At 40.3% G+C, this 21,226-nt stretch overlaps 1 protein-coding gene across 3 annotated transcripts in view; it reads right to left on the reverse strand.

Annotated features, from left to right (window-relative positions):
* Positions 1 to 21,226, reverse strand: part of PTPRK (protein tyrosine phosphatase receptor type K) — a 553,399-nt gene that overhangs the window by 89,997 nt on the left and 442,176 nt on the right. For all 3 annotated transcript variants that reach the window (XM_041730420.1, XM_041730427.1, XM_041730431.1), the window contains 3 exons: positions 19,478 to 19,583; positions 8,559 to 8,832; positions 6,459 to 6,495 (listed from right to left, as the gene is read on the reverse strand). In XM_041730420.1, the coding sequence (XP_041586354.1) occupies positions 6,459 to 6,495; positions 8,559 to 8,832; positions 19,478 to 19,583 (417 nt within the window). The remainder of the gene's footprint in view (positions 1 to 6,458; positions 6,496 to 8,558; positions 8,833 to 19,477; positions 19,584 to 21,226) is intronic.

Below are 21,226 nucleotides of genomic sequence, written 5' to 3' on the forward strand. Positions count from 1 at the left end.
CCCGTAAGGATGTATTCCTAGTGTTCTAAACTGACACCTAAAAGGGATTCCCTATTTCTTTTAAAAATATTTTATTTATTTATTTGAGAGAGAGTGTGAAAGAGGGAGGGGGAAAAAGAGAGAGAGAGCACAGGGGGAGGGGAAGATGAAGAGGGAGAGAAAGAGAGAGACTCTCAAGCCGACTCTACACCAGTGCGGAGCCCGACCAGGGCTCGATCTCCCAACCCTGAGATCAGAACCTGAGTCAAATCAAAATTTGGATGCTTAATGGACTGAGCCACCCAGCAGTCGCTCCAGGGAACTCCGTATTTTTAAAATACCACTAGCAATGATTAGGTTACATGGATTTTAAGTGTTTTCTTACAATCATTGTTTGAAATAATTGGCCCTTGATGTATCCCCTTGGATCCAAACCACTAGTTTCAAACATACTATTACCAAGGTAAAATATGAATCTAACATCAGCTCAGACACTATTTGTTGCTGGGAACATTTTACCCACAAGTAGTGGTTTTCATAAGAACTTTTGTTTTTTCAAACATAAGTATCTGGGATTAAGGAGTTCTATTGATGGGTCATCCAAAAGCTCAGAGCTGTTTGGGCTTAGAATCGGCTTATTAATCTTCCTTGACTTTACGTTTTTAGTCAATTTGCCTCCCAATTTTCTAAATATCACCCCTTTACAGAACAATGCCCTGAAACAATAAAGATGGGTTAAAGACTGTTCTTGCCATCTCTCTTTTTAGAACTCAATTTCTTAGAAGACCCAACAGAAGACATATCCTTAGCTCTCCCTGACCAAAACCAGCTTACATACACAGCCCCAAAGGAATCCCTGGCCAGGTGCATGGGATTTGTTTGGATCAGTGATTCTCAAAGTGTGGTCCCTGAAGCAATAGCCTCAACAGGGAACTTGTTAGAAATGCACATTCTTGGGCCCCGCCCCAGGCCTACGGACATTGAAGCTCTGGAGTTAAGACCCAGCAATCTCCTTAACAAGGCCTTCAGAAGCTGAGGTTTGAAGACTGCTGATTTAAACAAATCTGATTCGTCCCCTTGGTCTGAGCCCAACTTTCTTGAGCAGCTAAGGACACATCATTTTCAAGACCTTTGCACTTACTCCCTCTGCTTTGTGTGATCCTTCCCTACATGGGTTACTGCCTCCGGTCCTTTACCTTACCAGAGAGTCTTTTTTATGATAACTGTGCGTGAATAGTTATGGTCTAGACACGTACCCCAGCGTTTCCCATCCCCCCTTACTGCTTTATTTCTCGCCAAAGAAGGTATCACCCTCTGACATATTTTTATTTTTATTTGTGTCTGGTCTGTTTCTTCTACTGGAATTTAAGTTCTACAGAAGTAAGGCCTTTGTTCTCTTTATTTCACTGCTTTATCCCCAGGGCCTAGAACACTGCAAATTATAGGCATAAAATAAATATTTGCTAAATGAATGATTTGAATACTGATATCCAAATGAGATCGGAAGAAGTCAAAGAATGGCTAACGGGTAGACAAACAACAGTCTGCCAAAGCAAACTATATACAAATGGAGATTTGGGATACAATCTATTCGGGAATTTAAATGTTTGTCATGATATAAAATACAGCTTTATTTTGTTAACTTAAAATAAACCCCTCCTTTTTAGCTTAAATGCTATGTTAAATAAATTTACATATACTACACATGTTTCTGTTCTACCAAATGTGATAGCTTTTATCAGTAGAAATGTCACTTTTCTGAGAAAATAAACAAATTTGAACAACACAGGAACTTCCATTAAAATTAAATTTTAAATAACCAGCTTTCTTTCAAAAAATCCTGCAATTCAGATGAGGGAGAAATTTAACACAACCAAAATAGTTTCAAAATTTAAGCTACTTATACAAACAGATTAAAACACTTCCAATTCCTCAAACTAAAGATTTTGTTTTAGGATAATTTTAAGGAAATTACTTAAAATTTGAATTTCTTATCAATTCTTGCTTTACATTAAGAATAACTTTATATAAATGAATAAATACATGGTTCTATTATTTGTACACAAAGAAAATTTTAAATGCTATAATATGCTAAATATTATTGAACAAGAGAAAATAAAAATTCAATTGAAATGCATCTCTTGTTAGTTTAACATGGATAAAGCATATTTCCAGAAGTACTTTTTGAAAATTCTTTGAGTAAATTTTCTTATAATTTATATAGTATTTGCATAAATTGGTATGTTTAAATCTAGCCGTAGAGGCATTACTCATTAAGATAATTTCCTTAAGAAAAGAATAGTGCTTGCAGGATAAATTATCTATGGCAACAAAGCTCAAGATCTTAGCTACTAATATGCAAATGATTGTGTGCGCCTGTGTATATGTGTGTATATACAGACTTAGAGCACTGGTATAAATTGTATGTAAAAAGGCAGGGAGCAAATCAGCATTCAACAACCGAAAACATTTTTTTAGTGGAGGTTGGAGAGACTCGCCTCTAAGCACGCTGAGCATGCAAGCGGCACAGTGCTCCTACGTCACTGCACAAGGGACTTTCCAGGGTTGTCCTGCTTCCTTGATGTACCACCAAAACCTTTCCTGAAACTTACTGTTCTGCTTTTCGAAGATACAGCAGGTTAAAGTCCTTTTCATAGGTTTACAGCAATTCTAGTTTGAGACGAAATATTGTGTAAATGGACTGACTTTCATGTTTTTCATGATTTAGATCAACCCTTCCATTTCATTCCTGCCACACATCTTGCCAATGACTTCTTACCTCCACACGAATCAGAGGGCAGCACCACTGACCTCGACTGCAATGAACACAACTTCCTGGACACCTCTTGTCTCGTAACATGTGTTCACATCATTCTTCATTTTAGACATTATAACCTTGATTATTGACTTCATATGTTTGTTTTCTTTTAATAATCAAGCCAATGTCCATATCCTCTTTATGTCTTGGCTGTCATGAGTATTGCATTCCAATAAGACAGGAACCAATCTATTACCCTGGAAATTTTTTAGGACAATTCTTGCATGTCAAAAAATTTTCAAAATCATCATTCTATTGTAATATGTATGCTAATTTTTCTTGGCTTTTATATTGTCTCACATTCCCACAAGAATTTTCAGTGCCCAAATAAGCACAGCGCACACATTTTTTATTTTTAAAGTAGACTCCACACCCAATGTGGGGCTTGAACACACAACCCTGAGATCAAGAGTCACATGTTCTACCGACTGAGCCAGCCAGGCGCACCTATACACATTTTAAGTATATATTTAATGGGTTTTTACCTGTGTATATTTTTATGACATACTGACCCATTCCTTACCCAGAAGGTTCCTTCCTTCATGCCTCTTCCCCTGTCAACATGCTTATGCCATTCTGATCATTAAGTCTGTCTTCAATATGTCATGTGAGAAACTTACTTATTTTCACACCAAAAAAATTATTTCAAAGCCGACTAATACTTATATGGTGTTAGTTCAAAATGTAGTCAGGCAATAAATTGATTTTAAAGTAAAAAGTGTGGGTTTCTTTTTTGTAAATAGAAAAATGCTAAATGTTCAAAGAAGGAATTAAAATTTAAAAATCAACTTTTTCCCAAGTAAGCTCTATCACAAGAATTCAGTTTTGTTTCTATGCATATATCTTTCATAACTGCATAACACAAACTATAGTAGTTCCCCCTTATCCAGTTTTGATTTCCATGGTTTCAGTTACCCTTGGTCAACTGTGGTCCAGACAAATGATCCACTTACTGACTTGTCATCAGAGGCCAGCAGGAGCTCACTATCATTCACCTCACTTCATCTCATCAAGTAGGCTTTGTCAACCCACATCATCACAAGAATAAGAAGGGTGAGTACAGTAAATTAAGATATTTTGAGAAAAAAAGAGAGGAATCACAGTCACATAACTTTTTTATAGCACATTTTCACAATTATTCTATTTTGTTGTGATATTGTTAGTAATCTCTTACTGTGCCTTCTTTATAAATTAAACTTTATCCTAAGTATGCACAGATAGGAAAAACCATAGTGTATATAGAGGGTTTGGTACTGTGATTTCAAGCATCCACTGGGGGTCTTGGAATCTAATACTCCACAGACAACAAGAGGGGGACTACAGTTTATTCTTCTGAAGTAAGATACATAATGATTCTACTGATTATGATGATGTTAAAACTGCAATTAAATTTCATGTAATAGTCACAATATACTAGGCATTATTGAAGCATTTCATAAATAAATATATATATTATATATATAATTACATAATATATATTATATACATACACACACACAGAAACTATTTTAATCCTCACAATAATAGTAAGGGAAGGGTACTCTAATATTCCTATTTTGGGAATGATGTGCAAATAATTTGCCCAATACTAAAGAATAGTAAGGGGCAAAGTCAGGACTTGAACCCAGATAGCCAGGCAGCCTGGGTGGCTCAGCAGTTTAGCACCGCCTTTGGCTCAGGGCCTGATCCTGGAGACCCGGGAATGAGTCCCACATCGGGCTCCCTGCATGGAGCCTGCTTCTCCCTCTGCCTGTGTCTCTGCCTCTCTCTCTCTCTGTGTGTCTCTCATGCACCCAGACAGTCCAGGGCCAGAGTCTTTTTCTTTTACTCATGAAGCCACACTATCAACCGGAGGCTCAGAGTATAGCAGGGATAGATTACTACCGACCAATGAGCTCTTTCTCACTGTCTCGCAGTTTCTGGCAAATATTGTATGCCACATGGTAAGTTCAATTTCCATAATCTTGCCTCTCCTACCATCCAAGTGTCATGTGATATTTGTCATTATAATTTTATATGTATTGAGAGAGGGACAAAATGACATTTAAACAGCTTGTGTAAGTGCAAATAAATCAATAATCAAATAAGAAAATTTAAAATTTTAGAATCACTTATAGCCTTCTTTTCTCACCTATAGAAATGCAGAATGACAATATCTAAAGAACCTCTCAGAGGATGATGCAAGGCCCTTCTGTATTTCTGGCTCTATTTTAAATCTGCATAAGCATAGGTGATATATATCTAAATGCCTTCTGACATTATCTTCTAAAAATTTCAGCTCTAATTTTTTGACATATAAGCTAAGCCTTTAAAATAAAATAAATGCCTATACAGTATATGTATCTGTATATGTTTTCTCTCCCTCTTCATTAAGGATTGGCTAATTTTTAAAAATATTATGAGGAATCTTAGTATTTGAATTGAAAAAAGTTTTTTTTTTCTTCTCTTCTGTAAAGCTTTTTTATTACTTCTCATGAGTCAAGGGAAAAGTCTTTCTTTATTGCCTTTACAAATCATGAGTGAAACACAAATGCTTAATTGAGCAGATTGATGATTAAATGAAGAAAAATGATGAAAGGAAAGATGCCAGCACAAACAGAATATGGCCATTCATTTCTACCCCAAATGAATCAACCACTGCTCATGAATGTGGGTTTAATACTGATTTTGGCAGAAACTACCCGGAGCAGCAACCCTCCGTGGAGTCCCACGTCTGCACGGGGACAGCTTTATCCTGTTTCTTTTGCTAGAATATACCAAGTGGCTCTCTCTCTCTCTCTCTCTCTCTCGTTAGCATAATCAAATAACTCTTAAATGAAGGATTATAAACATAGTGAATGCAGGGGACTTTCTCACACCTGAACTCCAAACACTCATTCCAAGATGAAATGTTTCTCCTTAAAGACACTAGGCAACTAAGCTATAATATGCAACGTCAGCAGGAATTACCCTGGTCATCAGCCACCAGAGATCTAATTTCTTGGCATCTACTGGATTAAAACAATTTTTTTTAAGTTCAAAAAAAAAAAAAAGAAAAACATGTTGAAATGGGAAAGGACAAAGATTATTTCACGTTCTCTTTTCTTTTTTAAAAAAATGTTGTGGTGTGGCACTACGGGGTGCACCCCTAGGCCCACACCACGCACCTCCGGGACTCAGTTCCTATCTTTGATGTTAAGATAAAATAGCTTCAACTGAGTTGCACGACTCCTGCCGGTACTCTGACACACGCAGGGACTAGCTCTCTTCCTATTTACGTCTGATGGTCTACCCAGGGGGTAACAGGTCTTTAAACAAGCAGCTTGCTATTTTGAAAGGATATGACTGAGCCTTTCCTAATATGTTGGTTGATCAGCAGCGTAAGACCTTTCAGACACCCGATGGCAGACATAAGCCCTTCGAAGGTTTTCTAAATCCTTCCAGTCCTCCTAACAGCAATCGTCCAGTCAAGTGCTGGAGGATGGGCAGGAGCACCCGTTAGGTTAAAGACACCCGAGGGAGCCAGAGAACTTGGCTGGCAGTTTGGCTGGGCCCTACTACACATACTCTGTAATAGAAGTGCCGCATTTCATTAGCCAGGAGGCAGGAAACAAAGCTCCCTCAATTTAGAAAGCCAGTGAATGGAACCTCAAGAAAAAAAATAAAAGGCAAAACCTCTTACCTTTTGTAGCGATTCGTACACACTGGGTTTTAGTTTCCTGATGGAGTGAAACATGAGAGAGAACAGTCAGTGTACAGGCAGGGTTTCCCATTTTGTAATCCCGGGTTATACAGTAGGTTTATGAAGAGCAGAATTGCAGTATTAAGGAACCTTTTTTTTTTTTTTTTAACTTTTTAAAAACATATCCTCAGGGAGAGCTTTAAAAAATCTGAAGTAAGAACTTTTAAAAATGTTTCCCTATTTTCTAAAAGCTCAGGTGTCTGTTTTCCTCTTGCAATGAGATGGGCTATCTTGCCTGGGCCAGCAGCAGAGCTCTGTATTTTTGTACTTACCGTACTTTTTAAACAGAAAGAACAATGTGTTTGCATGCCTCACACACATCGGAGCTGGACACAAACTCAGTTTTCACCACACAAGGTAGACTCAGAGCAACACCCAACGCCACATACTCTCACCTGGAGCCCAGCTCGACTATCGAGTTAAATGACAGCAGTTAGAAAGATCACCCGAAAGTTGTATCACAGTTGCAGTAGGATTTATCTGTTTTGTTTCGTTTTGTTTTGTTTTTAGCTGTTAGGGGTTAAATATTTCTCATTGGGACTATTTTCCTACCCCTGCTAGACAGATGGAGTCGAGGAAGGAGAAGCTGAAATGGGAAAAGATGAAGATTATTTCATGTTTTTTCTTTCTTTCTTTTTCTTTCTTTCTTTCTTTCTTTCTTTCTTTCTTTCTTTCTTTCTTTCTTCTTTCTTTCTTTCTTTCTTTCTTCTTTCTTTCTTTCTTTCTTCTTTTATTTTCTTTCTTTCTTTCTCTTTCTTTTTCTTTTCTTTTTTCTTTTCTTTTCTTCTTCTTTCTTTTTAATGTTGTGCTGTGGCACTACTCAGTGAAATGCACCTGTAGGCCCACCCCACACAGTTCCGGGACTCAGTCTGTATCTTTGAACACAGGAGAGGTTAGAAAAGATGGGGAAGCCAGGGTACAAAACGAAGGCTGTTTGTTTCTAGGATGTATTTGTGACTCATATTGAGTGGCTCCACATATTGACAGACCAAGAGTTTATCACTGTCTCTTAATCACACAAAACAAAGCTCGGAGGGGGTGGTTAGTAGCTAAAAATCAAGCTGTGCATCCTATACTTACTCATGACCTGAGGCCTTTCAAGTCCCAGGGGACCCTCTGGCCTTCCCACAAAGGCCCAGAGGCATTCTGAGCTCCTAAAAGCAACTGCTGTTGCTTCCATCAGGATCTCTGGCCTCCCCCGGCAGGAACCACACCAATTTTGAAAGTATCCACCTAGAGAACCGTGAGGCATGTTGTAGCGGCTCTGGGCTTTGACCAAACCGCACGCAGACACATCAACAGTGAGCAAGCAAGGCCGTTCACATGGAGGCTTTCACCGGGCCTCAGGCCTCTGCAGGGTCTGGGAGGTGACGGCTGCTGCAGTGGTGAGCTTGGGACCCGGTGACTGCGCTGCTCCGTGGGGTCTGCACCGAGGAGCCTCTGCAGGGTCTGGGAGGCGGCGGCCTGCAGGGGTGCGCTCAGGACCTGGTGACTGCGCTGCTCCACGGGGTCTGCACCGAGGAGCCTCTGCAGGGTCTGGGAGGTGACGGCCTGCTGCAGGGGTGCGCTCAGGACCTGGTGACTGCGCTGCTCCGTGGGGTCTGCACCAAGGAGCCTCTGCAGGGTCTGGGAGGCGGCGGCCTGCAGGGGTGCGCTCAGGACCTGGTGACTGCGCTGCTCCACGGGGTCTGCACCGAGGAGCCTCTGCACCGAGGAGCCTCTGCAGGGTCTGGGAGGTGACGGCCTGCTGCAGGGGTGAGCTCGGGACCTGGTGACTGCGCTGCTCCGCGGGGTCTGCACCACCACCTCCGCCAACCCCCTGGCTCGCAGCTCTCCTGCCCGAAGTGCGCAAGGGACGCAGGGCTCCTGGGCCACACCCACCCGCTGTGCTGGGGCTGCTCCCCCCTCCCCCCTCCTGCCCCCCCCACGCCCCACCTTGCTCCTGCACCCCCCTTCCTCCTGACAAATGTTACGGAGCAAGCAGAGGACCCCCCGCAGCTTTGCTCGGTGGTGCAGAGGCACGTGGTGCAGGAAGCTCACCTTCTCCACGCTGCTCATGGCCTGGAAGTAGATGTTGTAGCCCTTGCGCGGCGCCAAGGGAGGGTTCCAGAAGCCCTGGTAGGTCCGGTTGTCGCCCACGGTGAACGGGGCAGGTTCCGGGAGGTTCCCAGGGGGCAGTTCCGCTGCGAAGTAGTAGGGCGCGCCCCCGCTCAGGGCGCTTTGGTAGGTGACAGGCACCTGGTAACACTCCATGGCGCCCGCTTCTCTCTTGGTCCGGTGCGGGTGCAGCTCCTCCACCACAATCTGATAGGCACTGTTTGGAAAAAGACAAAACAAAACAAAACAAAACACCACAAACAAACAAAAAAAGCACACATTTAGAGAGTCTACATACGATGTCTCAAAAAAAAGAAAAAGACATATTAACATCAACCCACATTTAAAAGCTTTTAAAATCAGTCCTAACCCATTGCATTCTTTTATTTCCCCAGCTACTTTGCAATAAAATACAATTTCGCGTGGTTGCTCCTTCCCCCAAACTCAACAGGAGTCACTAAGGAGCTGGAAAAAGAACAAAAGTAAGGAAAAGCACCCCCAAACTCTGGGCAGGCTTTGAAGGCCGAGAAAGGGGCCGGCCCCCTTACAAAGGGATGTGACAATACCTAGAGGCACGTAACAGATGGGGGTCTTGGTTCTGGTACTTTTATTTATTTTTTATTTTTTTATTTTTATTTTATTTTATTTTATTTTATTTTATTTTATTTTATTTTATTTTATTTTATTTATTTTATTGGTTCTGGTACTTTTAAATGTTTACAGTTAAGGTTTCCCTCTGAAAGGACAGGAGGGGAGGGACACCTGAGGCCAGCACCGGGGTGCCCTGGGGTGGGGTGGCCGTCAGGCTGGGGCTCCTGCACCTGCTGCCCCCGGGGCTGCACTGCGGCCCGGGGCTCTGTCGAAGCCCAAGGGGTGCGGGCGACGAGCACAGATGGATGGAAATATGTCCTTGCCCCTGAGATAGGTGGCTTCCTCTTTCCAGACGTGTTCCTAATAAAATGTTATAAATTGTAGAAACAGATGGCATTTTCCCTGTTAAAGCTGGAACCTCAGCCTTCTAAGACCTTCTTGAAAGTCTTAAAACTTTCCTGCAATAGCTATGATCTTACAGAGCAAAGCCGAGGATACCTAACAACTGTGCAATGCCTGCCTAATCACTAGTAACTTTGTTTTTGATCAATTGCTGAAACGGGCGTATTCATCACTTTCCTTTGTTGTAGTATATTCTTCGGGTAAACGTTTCTTAGGTGATGTGGTGCACCTGAGAAGGCTGGCATTATTAATAAATTGTAAATGTTTCTGGTGAATTTAACGACCCTGAAAATTAAGAAAGAACGCACTGTGGTCGCTTAAATAAATTGAATAGAAATAAACTGTATGTAGGGCTGTTGGAATCTTGAGTGTCTAGGCAAATATGCTCACTCTATATAGGGACAGCCGTCACTGAGTGACTCTCCAGCAGGAATAGAATCTTTTCTTTAATGAACTTCTATAAAAAGAAAGAGGAGGGAGAGACAGAGAAGAGAGAGAGGCACACCAAGAGAGAGACGGAGAAAAACTGAATTTACATCTATGATAATTAAAAGTTAAATTTTATATTGGTTTAGAATCTGGTATAAAATTCTAACTTAGGGCACCCGGGTGGGGTGGCTCAGTCAGTTAAGCATCTGCATTCAGCTCAGGTCATGATCCTCGGGTCCTGGGATAGAGCCTCACGTGGGGCTCCCTGCTTAGTGGGGAGTCTGCTTCTTCCTCTGCCTCTGTCCCTCCCCTCTGCTCATGCTCCCTCTCTTTCTCTCTCTCTTTCTCAAATAAATAAAATCTTAAAAAAAATTAAAAACAGGTCAGCAAAAAAAATAAATAAATAAAAACAAATAAAAACAGGGCAGCCCCGGTGGCGCAGCAGTTTAGCGCCGCCTGCAGCCCGGGGTGTGATCCTGGAGACTCGGGATCGAGTCCCATGTCAGGCTTCCCACAAGTAGCCTGCTTCTCCCTCTGTCTGTGTCTCTGCCTCTCTCTCTCTCTCTCTCTCTCTGAATAAATAAATAAATCTTTAAAAAATTAAAGACAATAAGATTCTAACTTAATATAAACTCTTTTATACCTACAAACAGAAGACCTTCATAGATTAAAAGAAAGAAGCTTTACAAAGGTTTTCTTTTCTTCTTAATATTTCAAGTTCCCATTTTCCATTAAAATAGTGCTAAGAACTTAGTAGTTTGCTATCTCCTTTCCTTTAGAAAAAGGACAGAAATTGTATTACTGTCAGAACTCTAGATGTGGGCAAGCCGCTAAGGCAGAGGAATGTGTTCCCTGAAATCACACCTAGTCCATCATTCTCTCTACAGCTGCCAACCTGGGCCTCTGAGCTCCCAGGAAAGCTACAGACGGATACATCTCTCTGAGGGGTCCATGGAGCAGGCGCTTGCCAATTTTAAAATATGAGACAGAGGGGCGCCTGGTGGCTCAGTCCGTTGGCCTCCAACCCTTGGTTTCAATCAGCTCATGATCTCACGGGATGTGGGACTGAGCCCCGAGGCAGGCTCCGGGCTGGACAGGGAGTCGGCCTGAACGATTCTCCCCCTCTGATCCCTGCCCCCCTGCTCATGCACCCTCTCTCCCTCTTTTTCTGTCTTTCTAAAAATAGATAAATATTCCAAAAAATTAAATACAGGAAATACATAAGCACAACCCTTGGAAAGAAAGGGGAATCATAGCTGACATAGGCTATGTTAAGCAAACCTCATCTCTTTTTCTTTTTATTTTCAACTTAGAATCCATATGTTATGTTACACACCCGCATATCCTGTAGATGCACACTTTTAGGTGGACAAGCATACACATGCACGTTCCCCCAACAAGTCAGAGCTCACATTCTTGCCCTCCTGGGCAATAATGATAATTACTCATACTCGTTAATCATTTACCCTAATCCTTAAAAATAAATTCCTCACCCATTATCCCATACCTCTAGAAAAGTCCAGAAAATCTAGTAAACAGTCTTAATTAATTCTGTCGAACTGACATAGGTTGTACATTCCAAATTAAGGAACTTGGTGCAAGACAGCTTGTCTCTCCACATATACTCGGAGCAAAACAAACTGACGACACTGGAGAGGAGTAAAAGAAGAAAAGGAACAATCTGGTCTCGGGGAAAGATCTCACTGAATTTGAGATGAAACCTCAAACTAAAACTTATAAAATTTAGTTTTTAAAAGGAATTAGCCTCCCCTCTCTGATTAATCTGTGTGAGCAGGCTGATGTCCAGCCACACACTTCCACTTTTTTAAAGTCTGTTTTTTCCCCTGCTACTTTCTTATGTATCAATACAAATTAACTAAAGGACAGAAATGAAGGAATGAGAAATCAAATTAGAAGTGATTTGACTGATTACATGAAACAGGCCTGTGCTTTTCCATCCTTGTGATTGTCTAATTACCTAACGGTACTTAACTCTAGCTGGATCTAAATATTATTTGAGTTTAGTACTCTAGCAATTTAAAATATTCCAAAGCCACTTAGATAGCTGTACTTCACTCTGCCCATATTTCATATTTCCCCATTCCTTTTAATTAAAGTTTTAAAATATTTCTATAATTAAGTTAAAATCAATATACTGGCATCATGAATCTTCGCTTGATACTGAAAATATGGTTTCCTTATGTTAAACTAAAATTGATTTCACTTTAATTTGATTAGACATTGGTATGTAGTCATTTTTAGTTTTTTGGGACGCCAAATGATGACTTCTTATCATACGATTTTCCTTCAGTTACAAAACTAAAAAAATGTACAAGGGGATTTTACCATTAGCTCGAAAAGTGATTATATGGTACATATAGTAGATGGTCTGCTTGGTTTCATGCTTAAAATTGTTGAAGCTGAAACCAAAATTACCTACAATAGCCTGCTGTGTTGTTTTTGTTGTTGTTGTTGTTTGTTTTTTTAACCCATGAGTAAGTAAGACCTCTGAGAATCTGGTCTTAGTTTTAGGCTGCGTAACTTTTTAGTGACAGCAAACAACAATTACACAATTGTACACTTCTCATTTCGTACCTAAAATGTCTCCTTAAAGCTTCAGGAGAAATTCCCTAGCCCCAGTGTTTTGCTCTTTTTCTTATGAACAGACTTCCCAAGATCTCACAGCCTCCGCTGCTCCTGTGGTCCTAATGCAAACATTTTCATGATCCAGAGTGGAGGTTTAAATATCGTTTTGGTGACCATGATATTCCCTGTGCTTCATCTCTTCATTCCTTAAACACACAAGCCACATCCCTCAGGACTTCCTTATTTCTGTAAGAGGAACGATCAGTTTCTGAATCAACAGAGCTCAAATTCTGGCATTAACTTTAATAACTTCTATTTTTAGCCACATTCTACCTCCCTTGTAATATACCATTTCTTTTCGCTCCCACCACTGCCCTCTTTAGGGAGGTATTTATATCTTTAGGTTCCTATTACTGATTTAGTTTTCTTGCTCCTATTTTTTTCTTCATATACTCCAGACACCTACCCATCCATCCATCCATCCATCCATCCTTCTATCCATCCAGCTACCCATCCACCCATCACTCTATCCATTTAGTGGTTTTTGAGTATTCTTTATATGCTGCGAGCTGTTCATGGAGAACACAAAACACAACCACTTTTCAAACTGCTGATACTTTGCTAAGACACCGCTTTGAGCATTAATTACTCTCCTCCAAATTTTACTTTGTCAAAACTATGTGCAGCTCTCCCACGGTCAAAATCCATACTTTTTACACTAGGGTCAGTATCTTACCACAACTTTTACCTTATACCTCCACTCTTGCTCTCTCTACGTCCTGACGTATAGACTCCACCGCAAACTTGAATGACCACTGTTACTAAACATACCAAACATACGGTGAGTTTCTAGCTTTTCTACTTCTGCTAGAAAACCTTCTCAGACTAGTTCACATCTTAGTGTTATTTGGTCTTCTAAAGCCAATGGAGGTAATTCTATAGGTGGAGCTAGACAATGGAGGGATGAAATGGGGCAAAGGAATCAGAGTCAAGTGACATGCTTTTTCCATTCAGTCCAAATTATAATGACAGATTCATTGAGGAAAACCATCAAGTGTATGGCTCAGGGATTCTGGGCTTGAGAAAAAGCCCCAAACTACTGTCTTATAATATTTATTGTGCTTATCACTAACATGCTACATTACAAATATGATCTGGTATGCAACTAAAGAGGGTGGCTATCGTATTTTTAACTCTAGGGCCATTCATTCATTCATTCATTCATTCATTCATTCATCAACTATCTGTTGAGGGCCTATGACATGCACTGCACTATTTTAAGTGCTGAGTTAACAGTAATGAACACAGTAGTAAAAGTCTCTGCTCTCATGAAGTTTACATTCTAGTGGGAAATGCAAATAAATTTAAACAAATACATAATATGTCAAGATGAAGTAAGCGCTCTAAAGAGAAATAAAGCAGAATAAGGGAATTAAGGGATAATAAGATTGAAGACTTCTATTTTATATGCAGGGGTCAAGAAAGACCTATGTGATAAAATGCCTTTTAAGGAGAAACCTGAAGAGAAGGTTTCAGCTATGTGGGGTGCTTCTACCGGTTGCCTCCTCCTACAAAATAAATGACCCTAGAACTGTGGCTCAAGACCATATATGTTTAATACCGCACAGTTTTTGTAGGTTGGAAATTTAAGAGTGGGTAGCCAAATGGTTCTGGCTCAAGATTTCTCATAAGGTCACAATCAAGTTACTGGCTGGGACTGCAGTCATCTAAAGGGCTGGAGACAATTACACTACTAGGTATTTATCCAAAGGATACAAACATAGTGATTCAAAGGGGCACCTGCACTGCAATGTTTATAGCAGCAGTGTCCACAGCAGCCAAACTATGGAAAGAGCCCAGATGTCCATTGACAGATGAATGGATAAAGATGCGAGATCAATACATATGTATTTATGAATAAAACAAGAATTAGGAAACAAAACAGTCATCATCAGTCGAGGGACAGTTAGGCTGTTTCCATAGCTTTGCTATTGTAGAAGATGCTGCTATAAACATTATTGTGCATGAATCTCTTTGAATTAGTATTTTTGTATCCTCTGTGTAAATACCCAGTAGTGCAATTACTGGATTGTAGGGTAGCTCTGTTTTTAACATCTTCGAGGAACCTCCATCCTGTTTCCCAGAGTGGCTGCAAGGAAAGGGTGGTTGTGACTGCATTTCATGACTATCTCCTAATTACCTAAGAATACAAGGCAGTTAATGTTTTAAAGTGAAAAATTAAGTTTTACCCACAAAATAAACCCACAAAATAAAATAAACATTACCCTAGAATAAATAGGTAGCTTTCTGCCAGCTTAAAATAGGTAAGGTTTTTATTTGGAAAATGCTGCAGTTACATATGCATTCACTTGTTACGTCTTACAATAAAATAAACCGAGTTCACCACTGAGGGACTCTTCCCCGTTTCTGCAATATGCTGCTGCTGCTATGTTCATTATTTGAAAACACAGCTACATTGGGTCAATCTTTTAATAAGTGGGACATTCTATGCATTATAATTTATGATTATATCTACTCAGGTTAGAATTGGAATCCGACTATGAAAAACAGAAAATGTTTTAGAAAAAAAAAAGGGGGGAAATAAATTATGCATTCTAGGGAACTGGTTCCAAATGTGGGTAATAGTCCTTCTGAATCATACTAATAATAATTGTCAAGTGATGCCAGTTTTAGGGATAGATCTTAAATAGTTGGTAAGGAGACTCAAAGGTCTAGGTGAGTCAGACAGCAGCTTTTGGCCATTAGAATAATCACATATTCAAAAATTAATTATCTCAAAAAACCCACACTTGCCAGAATTGCACTGAACATGTTCACATTAGCGTGTGGACACTTTAAGGCCGGTCCTAAAGGATAACAGAAGAACAAAGTGGTCGGTGACCCTGAGCGCTGCCTTATTTAGAACAGGATGTTTTTGCTGGAGTCTACATTATTTGCTCCATGTACATCACGATAGCTTAGCAAGCAAAACAAGAACTAGGTAACACACATTATAACTTCTCATATACAAAAGAACTCACAAAGAGAGAGCCTGCCTTCTTTTTGATTCAGGATAGCAATAAAATACAACATATAACAACCTTTGTGATTACTTAATAACCTCAAAAATTTATCTTGGATTCTTAGATGGCCTTTGGCTTTGCTACCACTTATAAAATAAAAACTGTCGTCACCTCTCATCTAAAATCTTCGTCTCCTTCCTCTTCTCATGGAGCTTACTCATGGTCCCCATGAGGTCCCTTCTCATGGTCCCCATGGGGAACATGCTGCATTCAGCCTGGTTTATTCCCAGCTCATCCTCTCTATCAGGGTGATCTTTCCAAGAACATAAAATTGCTCATGACGGTTTCTGCTTACAGTCATTCTGTGGCCACGTTCAGTTGCTGGATGGGCACTAAAGAGCCTTCTCCTCTGGCCCCCACTTACTTCTCTCGCCCCTCTTCTCCCACAGACCCTTCCCCCTCAATGATCTGAACTACGGGCAGTTCTGGAATGGACCACACTGTCACGCATCCAATTGCTCGCTTCACAATTGTCGGGGAGGACCACGTGCCTTCTCTTCTTGGCAACCTCTCCCCTTCCAAAGCAACCCTGACTGAGTTCAGGCTTACATCACCTTCAAAACTCAGCTCTAGTACCACAGCTCCTAACTGCTGTCTTTTCACTTCTTATGCTGCATTGTTATTCCCTGATTTATGCGTCTTCCATTCCCAACTGACGGCACCTCTGTGATCACCTTCCACGGATTTCTAGTCCAAGTATCCAGTCCAGCCCCTGGCGCATATTGAATGTAATTGGAATCAATGAATTTCTAGGAACCGTTGGTAACTTTAGCTTTCTCGATAACACTAACCTGGCCTCAATGTACAGACTCTATACGATGAGGTGCTAGAGGCTTTACGAATTGGAGTTCGTCAGACATAAGGAAAACTGGAGTAGAACAACTTAGATATTTCGACTGGACTTGGGACAAATGGATGGCAAAATACAATCTGGCAGAGGGTAAGAATGTGGTAAAGTAGGGCAAGACAGCTCCTAGTAGTGAGGGCCTATCGTAGCAGACAAAACTAACAGACAAGATGCTCTCAGGAGGTTTAGCTGGGTGGTAAATAGGCCCGGCTTTCACTGGGAGGAGAGAAGATGGCCACAGCCCAAGCATTAGCAGGTAAGAGATCTGAATGGGCCAACATAAATAAGAATCTGCCTGAAACATCAAAAGTCAAATTGTTTCAGGAGTCTAAAGAAGTGATGGGCATCCAGGCAAAGATTTGAAGCACAGATCTATGAAAATGGATTATATCAATTTGGGTCCTCAATTTCAAAGAAATTAAAGCACTGGACAAGATAAGCCTTAGGATTAGGCTCTGGTTATTGGTAGCATTATCAAAGGTAGGGTTGTGGTCCGAGGAAAGAAGACAGGATTATCTCCTGGGAAGATTCAAAAAGCAAAAGAAGCTGGGTACCTGGGTGGCCCAGTCAGTTGAGTGTCTGCCTTCAGCTCACGTCGTGATCCCAGGGTCCTAGGATGGAGCCAGGGGAAGAGTCTGCTTCTCCCTCTCCCTTTGCCTCTCCCCCTGCTCCTGCTCTTTCTCTCTCTCTCTCTCTCTCTCTCTCAAATAAATCAATAAAATCTTAAAAACAACAACAACAACAAAAAAAAAAAAAACAGCAAAGGAAGTAGAGCTCATAAGAAGCCCAGTTGCCCAACTAGACCAGTCTGGTCCTGCCACCTGGTCCCCACCTATGGGTAGTCCCACATAGCTGGGCAAGTCATTGTAAAAAAAATAATGATGGGCAGGATGGATTAGAATATTATTTGGAAACCTATTTTTTTTTTCCCTTTTAGTAACATTCTTTTAAAATAGTTATTTGTTTATATATCATTTAATTATTTTTTTTCTTATAGCATTCCTGGCTGTAAATTAAGTTTTTGGGGGGCACTAATCTCTTACAATGTAAAATTTGGAGTTCTCGGCCACTGAAATCAATTCCAGAAAAGGCGAAAGGTCTTCCCAACAAATACAAAGTACATTTCTGTGTTAGAGAAAAGAGGATACAGGATTATCAAGGATGATTTCTGTATAACCACTAGTTCAGACTGTATGAATTTTTGGAAATCAAAAATTTTGTAATAAGTAAATGTCAACAAAGTACTAGAAAGGCCTTTGATTTCAAAACATGTTATTGATAACATACTCACTGATTCAATAAAGTTCCTTAACACTGATTATGAGCAAAGGGTTTCCAAGCCTGCAGACCCCTCTGATGGTCCGTGACAGATGTGAGCACAGGCTGTGTGTTCAGTTATGATCATTTTGTCTTTGATTTACACAGCTGAGCACAGTGCCAGGCACAGAATACACAGTCAGTTACTGTTTGTGTAATAAATTGATTACATGAATAAAGAGCTGGTGTAAGTGACAGTAATTAGCATGAGGATACAATAATAATCATACACTTCTGGGTGCAGCTTACATTAAGTAAAGCTGAATTCACTCAAATATCTAACTCTTACAAGATGAATGCAAGTACCTGGTAGCTCATTTAAGCAGCCATAGCAGAACTGAGCACCTAGAAAGTAAATTTTATCACAGGTAGGAACATGTGAATGACCCTGATTACTTGTCAATAGAAAAAGATGTTGAATGCAGGCATTTCCTCCTTCTCCCCTGGATCAGCAATCAGACTCACTCACAGATCACTGATTCCTGAATAGCGCTATATACGTACTTTCCATTTTCAAGTAGCTCGTGCTTCCTAAGTGTTTATATCACAAGTCTATTTAGTCATCCCTCTAGCTCTCCAGCATGGTGTTCCTGTGACTTTTAGCCAGAACAGAAAGGAGTTTTCTTTATGAATTCAATTTCTTCTTTTCATTTTTTTTTTAAATTAAAAAAAAAAAAAACTTCCTTCTCTATCATGTAGGGACTGGTCCAATGGTTCATTTGTGCTTGCAGGCTAAATGTATTTACTTTCCACACAGAACAAAGATTAATTTTATTTTCTTAGTGATTATGTAAACAACCTGAGTTAATTATGAAATACTTTCACTGGTTTCTGTGCCTTGATTTACTTCTGGAGGTAAGTATAAAAATAAAAGTATTCACAAAATCTACACGTTCCATAAGGAAATTTGCTTAGGCTTTGGACATTTATCTAATTACAAATGTGAAGAATTAAAATCATTGGGATAATTCAAATCAATTCTTGATAACAGCATGGCTCATAATCTGCAAGATGAGGGTAATATGGGAGATTTTAATATAGGACAGAAAAAGGAAATGGCAAATTGAATTTTAATATTTACTAGGAATTCCTGATAAGCAACAATTTAGGAATTAAAAGGTCACATAAGCTGCATTCATTATAACTAATCTCCTTTTATTTCCTCAAAGCTTCCTATTTTTCAATCACTCATATGAAATTATTCAGAACAGATTTAATGCATTGGACAGGAGTTATTTTCCTATTCTATTTCTGACAAATACCTTCAAAGCTCATATCCCATAGACACAAACAGAGGAGGTGGAATGAAATGGAACTAGAGGAAAGTAAAAATCAAAGAGCAAGGCTCTTAAACAGTACAGAGAATGGTTCAGTTCAGGAATATCTCAAAAGCCCCCTTAGAATTTTACTCTTAAAAGTCTATTCGTAGGCTTTGTCCAAATGAAAAACAGACAAAACCAAAACAACACAAAAATAAAACCTTTCTGACAGTCATCGTCAAATGAACATCTTTAGAAATGAATCACTGTATCAACCACCAAGCAACTATGAGAAAACATCTCTCCTGCTGCTGTTTTCCCCTGTTACTATTATTTTCCCCCTCTTACCTGATTGGTGCCCCTTTGGCCTGTGCTGGTCTTAACAACACGGTTATCGTGGTGGCCGTTTCATTGAGAGAGGCATCGACTCCTTCATAGTCAGGTAAAGTTGGAGCTGGAAGGGATTAATGAGAGAAGAAATAAGTTTCTGTCAACAGAATGATAGTTCAGGATGAATAAATGGTGGGAAACCAATCTCATATTTAACTTTCTAGGGACACCTGGGTGGCTCATGGTTGACCATCTGCCTGTGGCTCAGGGAGTGATCCCGGGGTCCTGGGATCGAATTGGCATCGGGTTCCCCACAGAGAGCCTGTCTCTGCTTCTGTCTCGTGTCTCTGCCTCTCTCTCTGTGTGTCTTGTGAATAAATAAATAAAAAATCTTGATTTTCTAAAATATATCTTATTTTGTAGAATAACATATACTACTGAATGTTAACCTTGGGAATCAAAAGCAGCAGAAGATATGAAGCCACAATTTGTTGTTGAAATTTAAATCATCACCTGGTGACCTGGACATACATGCCAGACATTCTGTGAAGGTGCTTTGGCTTTTAGTTTCCTGAGACCTTGAAACCTGCACTGATGGTATGGGAGGTGAATAGTGTCGACCCTGGAGAGTCCTGGTTATGGATCCGCACGTGGAGATGTGGAGACAGAGAGGGTAGCAAGTGAGCCCGAGGCTGCCTGCTGAGTGCTCCTGTGTGTGATATAAAGGTTGTGGAACGGCCCAGTGTTCGTATCTGGACTGCGGCCTGAATAGAAACATATCAAGGAAGTGTGGTGAATGGGAATGGGAACTGCAGTTTTTTTTTTTTGTTTGTTTTGTTTTTTTGTTTTTTGTTTTTGGAACTGCAGCTTTTAATTAGCATGAACTAGTGCATTAGCAGCCAGATTCCTGAAAAGAAGAAACTCCTAAATTTTCAAAATATTTGATAATAGTTGGGGGTACAGGAGAGGCCTTCCCAATCTTGACCTGGGCAAAAAAGTGACCTCAAATGTCTTTCAATTATTTCTACGTAGAAAGATAATTTAGGGAGGACATAACTAGGAAAACTAGTTATCAGAGACACTGAGAACAAATGGTATCTAATATAAATGTCAAAGTATTTCATTCATTCATTGAACATTTACTGAATATATACAACATGTCAAGTGTTATACATGCTATGAGTATAAAGACAAAACAGTTATAGTATGAGTATAACAAAACAGTTATAGAATTAAAAGTAGAGATTCACATTTTATCAAGAGTGAGAATCTTCTTTTTTCTTTTTAAGGATTTATTTATTTTCTTGAGAGAGAGAGAGAGAGAGAGAGAGAACGAGCAGTGGGGAGGAGCTAGCCAAGGGAGAGGGAGAAAAAGAAGCAGGGAGTGGCACTGGATCCCAGGACCCGGAGACCACAACCCAAGCCAAGGGCAGATGCCCAACCGACTGAGCCACCCAGGCACCCCAAGAGTGAGAATCTTATACAAAGAAAAAAATTATAGCCAAATTTTAAGTGATGAAAAGAGAAATCAGTTAATTCGCTAAAACGGGTTCTTAAACTAGTGAGATCAGAAGCCCATGAAGGGTTTCTTATAACTCAGACTGCTGCCCCTTTCTCCTTGAGTTTCTCATTCGATAGGCCCAGGGAGGAGCTTGATAATGTGCATTTCTAGAAAATTTTCAGGTGAGGATGATGCTGTTGGTCTGTGGACCACACCTGGAAGAAGAACCACTTCTCTAAACCAGGGTTGGGAATTAGAAAAATGAA

This window comes from Vulpes lagopus, chromosome 2 (assembly GCF_018345385.1).
Source record: "Vulpes lagopus strain Blue_001 chromosome 2, ASM1834538v1, whole genome shotgun sequence".
NCBI classification, from domain to species: Eukaryota; Metazoa; Chordata; class Mammalia; order Carnivora; family Canidae; genus Vulpes; species Vulpes lagopus.